This window comes from Indicator indicator, chromosome 1 (genome assembly GCF_027791375.1).
Source record: "Indicator indicator isolate 239-I01 chromosome 1, UM_Iind_1.1, whole genome shotgun sequence".
NCBI lineage: Eukaryota > Metazoa > Chordata > Aves > Piciformes > Indicatoridae > Indicator > Indicator indicator.
In genome coordinates this window covers 33,789,804-33,803,944 of record NC_072010.1, presented here as the reverse complement: position 1 = coordinate 33,803,944, position 14,141 = coordinate 33,789,804, and the positions used below count along the sequence as shown (strand labels likewise).

At 39.1% G+C, this 14,141-nt stretch overlaps 1 protein-coding gene across 2 annotated transcripts in view; it reads left to right on the top strand.

Annotated features, from left to right (window-relative positions):
* The window catches only part of DGKH (diacylglycerol kinase eta), a 170,279-nt gene that overhangs the window by 103,245 nt on the left and 52,893 nt on the right, over window positions 1-14,141 (top strand). Inside the window, exons 5-6 of one of the 2 annotated variants that reach the window (XM_054391362.1) lie at window positions 13,159-13,263; window positions 13,593-13,725. In XM_054391362.1, coding sequence (XP_054247337.1) covers window positions 13,159-13,263; window positions 13,593-13,725 — 238 coding nt within the window. Of the gene's footprint in view, window positions 1-13,158; window positions 13,264-13,592; window positions 13,726-14,141 lie in introns of those variants that run through there. The other variant, XM_054391372.1, reaches the window with a different exon arrangement.

The window sequence follows — 14,141 nt, the reverse complement described above, 5'->3', positions numbered from 1 at the left end:
ACTGGGATTTAATTAAGTATTGTCTCCTACCATTATGAGAAGAAACCTATAAACAGCCTGTTCTTTGTATTTGTATTATTTGCTTTTGATTTGACTATTTTTCAAGGTCAGTAATCTCTGTAAATTTTTTTTTCAATACTCTTACCTGTTGTGCTCTTCTGACTACTATTCTGCAGCATCATCTCATAAGTGAAGTGATCAGTTTGGGACTCAGGGAGCACAAGTCATGGATATTTGGGACTAGTTTTTCAACTAGAGCTCATTTACATTCCTTATGTATCCGACATTTTGTGTGTTTTCTGCTGTAACCACACATTATGCATTTTTTAAAAATCCTTTATAATGATACTGAGATCCATTTCCCGTAAGTTTGGAGCTGTCTGTAATTCATAAGTTCTATGCTTCTGTGATTTCTTTTTTTTTTTCCCCCCTCTGGTGTGTATTACTTTATTTTTTACTACCACTGAACTTTTTCAGGTCACTCTTTAATACTGTGCCTGGCTTGCTTTGAAGAGCCTTGGTGGTCAAGAAGAGGAACAAAGTAATGGTTTTGATATCTCTTAGCTTTTCATCTCATTGCATGATCATGACCTATTTTTTTTTTTTTCTGTTCAATGACTGGACTAAAAGATTGAGTCAGTTTGATGTTTCAGCTTTTTTTGAGCAGAATATTTAGTTCAATGACTGAAGTAAAAGGTTAAATCAACCTGATGTTTCAACTTGTTTTGAACAGAAATACTTAATTTAGTTCAAATTACAGGAATTTTGGCTTAAAGTATTATTTTTTTCATATTATATAAAGAATAAAAACCCCACCAAACCCATGAATGACATTTCATTGAAGTTAGTCCCTGAGTGTAACTTTGTTACAGAAAGGAAAAGAGCTTTTTTCCCCTCTGATACACACTTTTTTTTTTCAGTCAGACTTATCAGTTCACTTTGACCTGAAAGAAAAGGATTCTGCTTAATATGTTGTTAAACAAACAATCTCTGTCCACTTGTCTGCAGTTTCCTTGGTATTGTGTATATTTGGATTGATTTTGAAAAACTAAACATGTATATTTGCTGATTTTCCTTTGATCTATTATTTTGAGATGGTTAGATAATTTTTATAGGTTAGTGAAGCTAAATAATCCATTGGAGCAACTGCTTCAACTGTGGTTAAAATTGATATTGTTTTCTTCCAGAACTCTGATTACCCTATTTCCTAACCATGTTTCTGAATGTAGCATGTCATACATCTTGGCTGAGGATGTAAAGTTTGCTGTATGTGGAGCCAGTTTCAAGCATAAAACAAAAACTTTTTATATCTTTGAATCCTCCTGTACAGCCTCTGGTTTTAGTGGGAGGTTGCCCAGTTGTACTGGAAACTCAATTCTTGCAATTTGTCACAATTTCATGTGGAATATTACAGCTGGGCTCGAAGGCATATTGCTTTTAAGAAGTTTATTTCAGCTCTACTGCTTCTGACATTAGTCAGCTCTCTGCTCATCATCGAGATGAGCTGCTTCTAATTGATTTTAGAAATTTAACTTCTAATATTCGTGATGGGATTGGAAAACAGAATGCATTACCAGATTTGCAATACCACTTTGCAGTATGTTGGAGAGAGTGTCTTAATTTCATAGACTTGGACATATTTTGCTTCCTTTCTTGCCACCCAGATTTTTTCAGAGTTGTTATTAAGATTTTTCTTCAGGGACTACGAGAACTTCAGGGAACGTGAGAAATGCTTAACCTTCCCCAAAACACAGCAGGAGGAATGAGAAGAGCCTTTTCCCAAAGGAGTTAAAAACCTTTCATCTTTGGTTTGGGCACTCTAGTCTTCTGTATTTTTTAATATCATAGGCAAAGAGAGACAGTCCCAAAGCTGGGAATAATTAACTTAATACTGGTTTTTTTCCTGTTTAAATGATCTACCATCAGTTCAGTTTTATTACTGACTCTTGAGTTTCCCAAAGTTCAGGGTCTTGAGCTTTATTGAAGTGCAGAAAAGCTTGTGGATGCTGGAAGAGGTATTTCTCTGTTGTCCTGATTGTTTATAGAATACAATTTACTGTAGTTCAGTCTCAGTGGACATTAGGAGATGGTTTCCTTACTTGGGGCATCAAGCCTCTTTCAGATGCTATTCTGCATCAGTCTGTTTTTTTCCATGGGCTGCACACCTAAAGGTTGCACTGACCTTTAGTATGCTTTCTGCTTCTCTTTCACAGTCTTTCATATTTATGTAGTTTGGTGAAATCATCTGTGTTCCCTGAAATCCCAGGGAAAGTCCTGGGATTGTGGGGTCAGCAACCACCCTCAAGGCTTGTTCCATACTTGGGATGGTTTCCTCTGGTTTCAGCTATTGCTAAGCAAACCTTTTCTTAGCCTGACTTGTTCTTGGTCTGGATGAATGAACTTTCTGATTTGCTCTGTAGAAATACCACAGAGCACAGCTATCTGCAATTTTTTTTTTCTTTGTGAAAAATATGTTTGGAGTATATTACTACATACAGTCTCTGCTGCTGTTCCCTTGAAGGGAGACCTTCTTGTTTGTCTTTTCCCTTTAATAAACCACACAAAAGGAATGGATTTGCGTTTGGAAACATATTTCTGTCTTTTGATGAATTTACATAAACCAAATTTCAAATAGTGTACACTCTTTCGTCCACATGGACCTCTGCTATGGGTGTATCTTAATTGCATACTGATTTTATTAATACAAATAATGCTAATAATAATAATGATCCAGGTATGAATAATGAGCTTATGTTGGTATTATAAAATCAGTTGTGCAAAGAAAACCAGAAGAAATACGGTGAATTGCTGTGCCCTCTGTGTAGTGCTATCCTTAGGATTCCTCTTAGCATAATTTACATCATATTTTTCCTTTAGATGCGCAGTAGTTTTCTGGATTTTGGGTACCTTTTGAAATTTCCTTTGTATTCCAGTTGAGTGTTAACATTGCTAGCAGTATATACTGATGATGATTGGAGTTCAGACATGTGGGCAGACATCTTTACTTAAAGTACCTTACTCTGTGACCCCAATCCCATTCTCAGAAACACTGCACATTAAATTTTGTCCTGGGTGTTACGGGAAGGGTCAGTGCATGCCAGTCTTTCAACACTGGGGAATGGCATAGACAGACATTTCCCGTATCCTCTTTGCAGTGTGGCACAGGGATGATGGAGGTCTTGGAGTGGTATCTCTGCAGATCTCAGGGCTTCTTGTTATCTCTAGAAGATAGAGTATGGTTGAAAACAGCTCAAGTTCTTGTGCTGGCCTCAGTAGTGTGACTCTGCATTGCACAGGTAGCTGACTCTGATGGATTTAGTTTTTCCCTGATTGTGAGCTAACTGCTGTTTCATACAGATGCTGATTAGCCTCTGAATGATGAAGGCTTTTTGATGCTTCCAGTCCAAGCAATACCAAAACCACAGAAAGTCATGGGAAGTGCTTTATGTTCCATTTTGTTCAATTTTCCACTCGTTTTCAAAAATTTCTTCTATATTCAGGCTGCTTAGAAACAAAACAAAAACTGAAATAGCAAATGAATACGCTCAGGAAAAAAAAATAAATAGACAAAAGCAATTAGTGTGCACTTGTGATGCACTTTGGTTTTTCCTCCATTTAGCACTTGCTTGTTTTCCCCTACCCTCTCAATGTGACCAAATTCTGTAATGAAGCTGAGAGCTCTTTGCGTAGCTTTGGGTGTGACTTTCAAGTTTTAAGCTCCTTATCTCTGACTTGATGCACTGCCTCCCTTTCCCTAGAGTGTCTGGAGATACTGAAGCTTTAAGTTTAATGATGAAAAAGCAATAAAGCATTTCAGCTATGAGGCTTAAATCCATAGATAAATCACTTGAGATTAAGCTATTACAAGAAAGCTGAATGTTTTTCAGAAGGGGAAAGCAAGGGTATGCCTAAAAATGTGACCGTTCTGGACTATGTTGTACCTTTTAGTTACATTTGCCTGGAACTTGTTTTCCACAGATTTCAAGCTTAAGCAGAATTTTTTCTGAAGTAGCTCACAGAAAATGTCTCTTTTTCTTCCTTTAGTTTTCTAAAAGTTTCTTTAACTTGTTAAACACAATAAGGTTTGCATAAAAGTAAATGCGTTTAAAATATTTTTTTCTTGTCTAAACTATGGCATAGCACTGGTGAAGCAATTGGGGTATTTAGATATCAAGCACTGAGGATTGCCAGGTTTAATTCTTAATGCAGTTTTACACTTACCTATTCTCTGATATTTCTTTCACTTTTTGCTTCAAAACTGGTTAAAATACCTGGAGGAACCTCAAAAACTATCCCTCAGTGCAGTTCCTGTACACCAAATAATATCATAAACAAAACCATTGGCGTAACCTTTGAATAAATTTCCTGCTTATTATGAATAAGGATCCTTGATTTCTAGCAGCTGGATGATGTTTAAACAACATCTGTTATTGCAGATGAAAAAAAAATAGTCACTTGCTGATTTATTTTGTATAACTTTGCATCTAATGCTGTTAAATACATAACTAAATGTTTTCCTTTAAGCACAGAAGCAATCCCATCTGATAGTTTTGTAATAAGCTGGTGGAGCCAGAGCTAAGGGCACAGCAGTAATAATGAATGTAATACACCTTTATGTAAGGATTTTAAAGAAAGGTGCAGGCCTCAAACTATATATAGCAATTTCCAGTTTACATTTACAAGAATAGTCTGTTGGTTTTGTTATATTTAAATGCTGATTTAAGATAAACTTTTAAATTCTCCCCTCCAAATTCGTGAAACTTTCCTGCCCTGCTTCTTGTAACTGTCTCATTATAAAGTTATACTTCTGAAAGAGTAGTAATTTTCTTTTAGCGGTTGGTTGACACTGGATAGATGAAGTCAAATTTGAGGAGCTGTAGATTTCTAACAAAGTAACCTTTGCTGGATGCTTTTTGCATCTGTTTTACAGTTTGAGGCTGGACATATAACTTAATTATTTGATTTACCTGGATTATGTTTTCGCAGTATTACAGTGATTTGGGGGTTGGAAGGGTCCTCTAAAGGTCATTTAGTCCAACCCCCTGGCTGAAGCAGGACCACCTAGAGCAGGCTGCCCAGGACTTATGTCCGGATAGCTTTCCACTGTCTCTAAGGATGGAGGCTCCACAACTGCCTTGAGCAACCTGAGTCAGTTCTCAGTCACCCCTACAGAAAAAGCGTTTCCTGTTGTGCATTCAGAGCCTCCCGTGTTTCAGTTTGTGCCTGCTGCCTCTTAGCTTGTCGCTGACCACCACTGGAAAGAGCCTGGTTCCATCCTTTTTGCACCCTGCTTTCAGGTATTTACATATATAAGTAAGATCCCCATGAGCCTTCCCTTCTCTTGAGTAAACAGTCCCAGCTCTCTCATCCTCTCCTCATATGTCAGGTGCTCCAGTCCCTTTGTGATCCTTGTGGCCCTTCCCTGATCTGTGTGCAGTATGTTGGTGTCTGTCTTCTACTGAGGAGCCCAGAACACAGTAGTCTGGGTGAGGCCTCACTAGTGCAGAGTAGAAGGGCAAAATCACCTCTCTTGGCATGCTCGCAACACACCTTCTAATGCAGCCCAGGATACTGTTTGCCTTCTTTGCTGCAAGGGCACATAGCTTACTTATGTTCAATTTATTCTCCAGCAGGACCCTTAGGTCCTTTTTTGCCAAGCTGCTTTCCAACTCAGTGGTCCCCAGCATACACTGATGCCTTGGATTGTCCTCCCCAGGTGCAGGACTTGGGACTTCCTGTTAAAGCTCAGGTTCCTGTTAGGTTGTTTATCCAGTTTGTCACGGTCCCTATGAACAGCAGACTCCTGGCATATCAGCCACTCCTTCCAGTTTTGTGGCAGGAAACTTTGCTGAGGGTGCACTCTGCCCCACCACTGAGATCATTAATGAAGATGTTAAACAGGATTGGACCCAGTATTGACCTTTGGGGTACACCACTACTCACTGGCCTCTAACTAGACTGTGCCACTGATAACCAATTTCTGGGCCCAGCCATTCAGCTAGTTTTCAGTCTACCTCATTGTCTGCTTCTCCAGTCCATACTTCATCAGCTTCTCTATGAGGAACTTAACGGATAGTGCTGAAAGCCTTACTGAAGGCTGGGTGGACAGTACCCACCTTTGTCTCTTTATCCACCAAGCCAGTCATCTCATCATAGATTATCAGGTTGGTCAAGCATAACTTCCCCTTGGTGAATCTCTGCTGACTACTCCTGATCACTTTCTTGTCCTTCACGTGACTGGGTGTGTTCTGGGAGATGCTCCCTTATTTTTCATAGAAGTGGTGTAAGGCAAGGCAACCTAAATTACCTGGGCTGGATTCTGCTGCAGCATGAAGTCAGGGTAGACCTTGTACCTGTTTGTGATGTAACCACTTTTGTCCTGCCTTTTAGTTAAGCCTGCTTCTTTAGCGTTAAGCCCACTAGTGTACTGGTGCAGAACATGCTATGTGGGACTAACCCATTTCTTCCCCCTTATAAGAGCTTTTACTGCGAGGGCCAAAACCACACATTATTTCATTACTTCTGTGCTTGGCAACAGTGGAACAGCAGAAGACCTGCAAAAAGAGGGAAGCAACATTTTAGTGGAGCAGACAGAGCTATTTGTTCTAATTATAAATTCTATATTATATTCAGGCAAAGATAATAGCCATTTATTACTTGCCTTGCTTTTAAATCCTCCGCCCCTTTGTAATTTAGATTTTGCCAGGCTCAGCTCATCTTGAAAACAAATAGTGACTACAATTCACCATAAAGCACTAACTTTATACCTTTGTCAGGGACAGTACTATAGTAATTTTCTTAGTAGCCTGAATTTAAGAAATTACTGTAGAAGGCTGCCCAGCTGCTACGCTGTGATTTTTGCAGACAAGTTCCAGTAGGTACAGGAGCAACAATGACTCCAGGCAGTCTACTCCCACCACTGTGACGGAGGTGGAGTCATCTGTCGTGTTCATATGGATCCATTTGCGTGAGGACAGGGAAGTGGACAGGGAGGCAAAACATATTATTGTGGCTTTTGCCAGAAATCACTCACCAATGTCTAGAAGCAGAGAGAGAATTTAGAAACTAATAAATCTGTTATGTTCATACCCCAGACATGGGGTGTGATCCCTGAGAGGAAAAGTGGAGGTGCTGTCTTTCTTTATATCACACTCCTTTCACTAGTTGCAGAAAGATATTTTTCAAGTATCTGTTCAAAGAACAAGAAAACTATTTCCCCATCCATTTCAGATTCTAAATGATGTTTTTAGATTACTAAGTGAATTCAATATCGTCCATACAGAGTGCTATTAGTGTAATGCCTGATAATAGAGCAGTAGAAGGTGCCTTAATACAAATATCATGTTGCAGGAAGCAGGGTGCTTTAGAAGAGCTACTCTGTTGCTGCTTAGATGTAGACCATTATTTTCTTGATTACCAAGTGCAGTCTCTGTATTTTTCTTTGAATTGGAAAAGAAAACCATAAGTGTAGCCTCTGAGCTTTGGGAACTGTATTTTCTTATTTGTTGCTGATATGATAAAGTAAGGTAAAAATTGGGCAGTAGGCTTTAGTCAAACTCTCTATGATTTTATTCTACAGATCCACTGGGTTGAAAGCACATAGAATGTTACTGGTAAAGCTAACTCTGAAAGCAAAAGGTGCTTTCAAATTTACACTACATCTAATGTCAGTTTTATTTCCTTTCATGACGTTAAGCTTGTTTCTAATAAATGCTGTGTGCAAAAAAAAAAATGCAGTAGTGGCCCAAAACTTGCCTCAGTAATTTTCACCAAAGTAGGTTCCAGATTTGTACATACATATGTATGAGTATGAATATATTTTTAGAAGCCAAATTATCCTAATGTCAGCATGTGTGAAAATCCCAGTTTATGGCAAGACCTATGTGGTGGCAGACTGGACGAGGTCTTTTTGTTCTCACGCAGAATCACAGAATCCATCAGGTTGGAGGAGACCTCCAAGATCATCAAGTCCAACCAATCACCCAACCCTAACTAATTAACCAGACCATGACACTAAGTGCCTCATCCAGTCTTTTCTTAAACACCTCCAGGGATGCTGACCCCACCACCTCCCTGGGCAGCCCATTCCAATGGGCAATCACTCTTTCTGTGATGAACTACTAAGACCAAGTCTAAACTTCCCCCTGCTCAGCTTGAGACTGTGTCCTCTTGTTCTGTGCTGGTTGCCTGGGAGAAGAGACCAACCCCCACCTGACTGAAACCTCCCTCTCCTTCATTCCCCACTCAAAAGCCTCGTGTTTTCTTGACAGGACAGGAACATTATTGCAGTAATGAACCATTTTTCTTCCCATCCAGACATTCTTTGTTCCCTATGATGTTTTAGTACTTGCGATGTTTGCCTGCAGCTTTTAAGACTCCTTATATTCATTCTTTCCTGATGCCTACTGTGTTAAAAGTGGTTTTGATTCCCTCATTTTCATTACTTTCCAATATACTTCAGTATCTGGCTTTGATAACTCTCTTTCCCAAAATCAGCAATGCCTTTGTCTTGGATACTTGACAACAGTTAAGTAATTTAATCTTTTAAATTAAATCTACTTGTTTTATTTATTTTTTTAAGTAATTTTGTCAGTCTTCATCTTTCTTAATTTGTCCCCTGCTTTGTCAGTGTGCAAAGCATTAGCACCTGAGTTCCTCCAAGATGTAAGAGTTTTCTTATTCTGACATTATCTTAATGATCTTCCAGTGATTCCTGGGACACTTCCTTTGTCAGTGTTTTATGCAATTTCTTGTCTATTAAGAGTTGAGTATGTATATTGGAGTAGATGATCTCTAGGGTCCCTTCCAACCTAAGCCATTCCATGATTCTGTGATTCTATATTCAGAGTGATATATAAATAATAATATCTGGGGCAGTGATCATTATTTTTTTAAAAAGGTAATATGTAACAATTCTACTGACTTTGGGAAAAGTAAAGATACGGGATTTTGAATATGACTGGATGCAGTGAGATCCTATTACTAGTAAAATCCAGATTTACAAGGTTGGGAAATAGTTTTTAAGGGCAACTCAGTCCACCTTAATTTTGATTATGTCTGCATGCAGGTCTAACTGTCTTTAATGAATGCACTCTAAACATCACACTAAGTTAATCACTTTCTGTAAGAATCCATAGGAAGGTATTCCTTCTGTGTAAATGAAATTAAGTTATAGGAAGTCATTCTCAGGTTAGGAGAAGCAAGAACAGCTATACTGAGTTAGTGTAAAGCTCATAAACCCATAGTGAATCAAAGTAATATAATAGCAGTAGTAGAAAGGAGTTGGTGTGTGCCTGCATCCCAGAAGGTCAGCTGCATCCTGGGCTGCGTCAAAAGATGTGTGGCCAGCAGATCCAGAGAGGTGATTCTGCACTCTGCTCTGGTGAGACCTCACCTGGAGTAGTGTGTCCAGGTCTGGAGTCCTCAATATAGGGAGGACATGAAGCTGATGGAGAGGGTCCAGAGGAGGGTCATGAAAAGGATCAGGGGATTGCAGCACCTCTGCTATGATGATAGGCTGAGGGAGCTGGGGTTGTTCAGCCTGGAGAAGAGGAGGTTCTGGAGAGACCTAATAGCAGCCTTCCAGTACCTGAAGGGGGCCTACAAGAAGGATGGAGAGAGACTGTTTACAAAGGCCTACAGTAATAGGATGAGAGGCAATGGCTTCAAACTAGAGATTAAGATTGGATGTTAGGAGCAGGTTAGGATGTTAGGAACAGTCTACTACCATGAGGGTAGTGGAACACCGGAATAGGCTGCCCGGGGACATGGTTTGGGGGGCCCCATCCCTGGAGGTATTCAAGGTGAGGCTTGGCAGGGCTCTGGGCAACCTGATCTAGTATTGGATGCCCCTGCTTACTGCAGAGGTGGTTGGACTGGATGACCTCCAGAGGTCCCTTCCAACCCAAACCGTTCTATGATTCTGTAAGTGGCAGATCATGTGCAGTGATTCTTCCTCTTGTGTAACTTACCAGCATTCACCTGCAGGGTTTTGAGGCTTGCTAAGCTGAAGGTTTTGGACGTTGTATTTTATACTACATGATGCCTCTATTCATGATGAATTTGTGAAATACCATTTTTGGTTTAATACTTCTGATCTCCTCAACATGCTTTGGGAATGCTTCTCAAGTCACAGAATCACAGAATCAACCAGACCATGGCACTAAGTGCCTCATCCAGTTCTTAAACACCTCCAGGGACCTCGACCCCACCACCTTCCCGGGCAGCTCATTCCAATGGGCAATCACTCTTTCTGTGAAGAACTTCTTTCTAAGATCAAGGCTGAACTTCCCCCTGCACAGCTTAAGACTGTCCTCATGTTCTGTTGTTGGTTGCCTGAGAGAAGAGACCAACCCCCAGCTGGCTACAGCCACCTTTCAGGTAGTTGTAGACAGCAATAGGGTCTCCCCTGAGCCTCCTCTTCTCCAGGCTAAACAACCCCAGCTCCTTCAGCTTCTCCTCATAAGGCTTGTGCTCCAGACCCTCTCACCAGCTTTGTTGCCCTTCTCTGGAAGTCTAAATAATGTGTTACATTTAGAAAAAAGCCTTTGTTGTTTGCTTCTTTCCCTGAGTTCTTACATTACAAGAAATATGTAATAAATAATGAGAGTACCTCTTCTGCATTATTTTGTAGACTGAGATAAGAATCTGAATAGACTGCTTAGTTTATTTTTTTAATAAAGAAAAATTCCGAGTGTTGATATTTCTTTTCATATAATGCTTTTTTCATGGTATCATATACCTTTTTGAAGTTTGTTAAAAATACGTAAATCAAAGAGAATAGGTACTTTAATCATCATGTTAGAGATGCTGTATTTACAAATATGTCTGTCTTCTGACTTTCCACTTCATTTTTATAGCACTAAAAATAATTGATCTTACGTTCCTGTGCTCGTTAGTATAAAGTTTAGCTTTTAGACTGTTGAAATGTTCTGAACTTTATTAATTTTATTCATTAATTTTACTGCGTTCTGAATTTAATAAGAATTGAGAGAAAGGACTTCCTGGTATGTTTACATCCATTAATTAGCCAATATTAGTGGCATGATTTGGTTGCCAGTATGTGAGTGTGTAGAACCTTTAGAGATGGCCTTTGGTGTCTCACCTGCTGTTCTGGATGCTATGGTCCTCTGTCGTATTTACCTACCTTGTGCTCATGCTTTGTGTATGAAAGGGTATCTCCACTGGCACTAGATATGTGTTAACTACTGAACTGAGGCATTGATTTTGGGGAGGGGAGAGTGGGGGGAATGCAGAGAGGATTTATTTGATCAGTTGTATTAAAGACATGAGTAATATAAAGAAATACTACTTGAAACCATCAGGATTGCTGGGAGTCTTAAGCAGTAAATGCAGCTTTTGTTGCTTAATGGCATCTCACAACATCTGGTTACAGGTACCATCAGTAGTGAGCATGGGGGAAGGATGAATGCAGAGTTTTGAGTGGACGTCCCTTTACTTAATCTGTGTTGTAATGTTGTGCTGTATGATAGGAAATAATCTAATGGGTGTATTTGCCCTGATGAGATTTCTGAGTCCACTGAAACCTGGAAATTCCAGCAGAATTCTGATTGTTGTTGGAGCCAGGGTTATATTATGGTTTAATGGCTTTTCTGGGCTTTATTTGATGACCTGGCCTAGAAAAACATTTTGAAGTAATAAAGTATCTGTTTGGCTCCAAACTAATGAGAGAAACATTGCTCTTTGCATTAACTGTTCTTTAGGAAGAGCTGTGGAGAGCTACTAATAAAACTTACTAAAAAGCTGAAGCAATATTGAAGGAAATAGAAAACAGAGGAATGATTCCATTCGATGTGAAGAGAGTACAGTAGAAAGAAAAAGGGGGGGGCTGGGGAGGGGAGGAAGCCCACAGGGGTTTTGCCTCCCCTCCATGTGACTTGCAGCTTGCTGCACTTCAGTTACGTTTCCTCTGAGATACGTTGAAGTGCTGCTCAGTTTAATGAAGAAGTGGATAGGATAAATCAAGGCTAGAGATCATTTACAGCAGAGACTGGGTAAGTGCAGCTGTAGATGAGTGCTTACTAATATTGTGCAAATGTTAAAATATCTGACCTGGAGCATTTAAAACAATGCTCATAGCCATCATTTTCGGTGGTCCTTTCTTTGTTTTACTTAAGTAATTTGCAAATGTGAGTGGTATATACCATGCAATAGGTTTATGCATGAGACTGGTAAAGGATTTTATTTTATTTTTCAGACTTCCTACAACAAGACAAATAACTTTCATTTCTTCAACTTATTTTGTTTTAAATTTATTGTTATGTAAGTAGCTGCTTCATCTATTTTAGTGCAGTGCTCAAAATACTTTCAGTGGGAGTTAGATGATAGTTTCTGGTGCCTTCCTGTTATTTTAATTATTTTTGTATTGGTGAGGGAGAGGGGAAAACAGATTGTACTCTGAACCTCCTAGATACAGCATCTTCAAATTTCTAGAATCCAGCTCCAGACTACTGAAAATTCCCTAGCATCAACTTGTTCCAGGAATTCATTCAACCCTCCTAGTAGGATATGATTTCAGCTGTTTGCTTTTGTTATCTATATCTTTATAAAAAGATTTGTATGTGTTCTTTCAATAGATACTTCTGGTTTTAATATATGTATGTTTAAATTTATGTATGTTTAAGTTTGTGTATGTTTAATATCAATATACAAGATAGAGAAATATGATGAAAGCTTCAGTTGTTCTTTAAGACTTCAGGCTTTTGATTTTGTTATGTTTTTGTTTCTAGCAGTTGGAACAGACCTTGAAGTTGTAACAGTACTGTTATGAAATAGAAGTGCAATTTTTGTCAATTAGTCATTTCTGGAATGATTGCTTTAGCAGTTTCAGTGCCTGCTTTTTGAGTGTTTAAATCTCAGTGTATAGACAAAGAGCTGAGAAGGAAGCATGGTCAGATTGTATACCAAAGCCTGGTTAGAATCTTGGAAACTAAAATTGAAGAGCAAACTCCTTTGTTGTTTATAGTGCATTAAAGAAAATATTTGTAAATGTTTAATATAAATGTCTTCCTTTTGCACCATCTCACAAGAGATGAGTATATTAAATACGAGTACATCTCACAAGAAAGAGTACATTAAATATGACAGTTATCAGGATTTTGAATATCTGGATTAATCAGAATTCCTTACCTTTTTCAGATAATCACTCCATTTAGGAGGCTAATATTGTGTGCTGAGAACAGAAAAGAAATGGAGGATTGGATAAGCTCTCTGAAGTCCGTTCAGTCCAGGGAACACTATGAGGTAAGTTCACCAAGTAACCTCTCTCTTGGTACAACCTGTTCCTGCTCAACAGATCAAGCTACAGGACACAGAACTGGAGCATTCACTCCCCTTAGTGTGAAAAAACATGTCTAATGTCAGAGGCAAGTTTAAGATGTTTACTAGTGAAATAAGAGCTTATGGTCATGCTTTTGGTTAGAAGTTTGGAGGGAGAGCAGGCTAAGTACCCTTTGGAAAATACTTCGGTGAACATTGCATTGTCATCCCCTGTAATGTGGAACCATAGGTAATTTCAGTCACTGTAGCTGTGTTCTGTACTTGCAAATTTGTCTTAACTTCTCCTTTACTAGACCGCACAGTTTAATGTGGAACATTTCTCAGGGATGCATAACTGGTACGCCTGCTCCCATGCCCGACCTACCTTCTGTAACGTGTGTAGAGAGAGCCTCTCTGGAGTCACTTCTCATGGCTTGTCTTGTGAAGGTAAAATGAATGCTTTTTTCTCTCTGCTTATAATGCTGTGTGTAGACAGATGGCTGAAAGTTTAAGATGAGTAATGATTCTGATAATAATGAATAAGAAAAAAAAAACATGAAGGGAGAAATCTGTTCTCTAGAGTGACTTCCTTCTGGGCAGAAGGACTGCCTAGGCAAAGGTGATCAGGCTCACCATCTATGTGCTTCAGGTACCTTTTTCTAACTCATATCGACGAAATGTCTCATTCTTACAGCAGTGACCAGTTTGGAATGTGCTAGGTGGACAGTTTGCAAGAAAAGATTGGATTTATTTGATTTACCCATTAAAAATGTGAGACAAAATAGTCTTACTGGTTTGCAGAATTGGCATTACTCAGGGAAAAACATAATAATGGTAGTTTCTGCCTCAAACCTGTAAGAGTT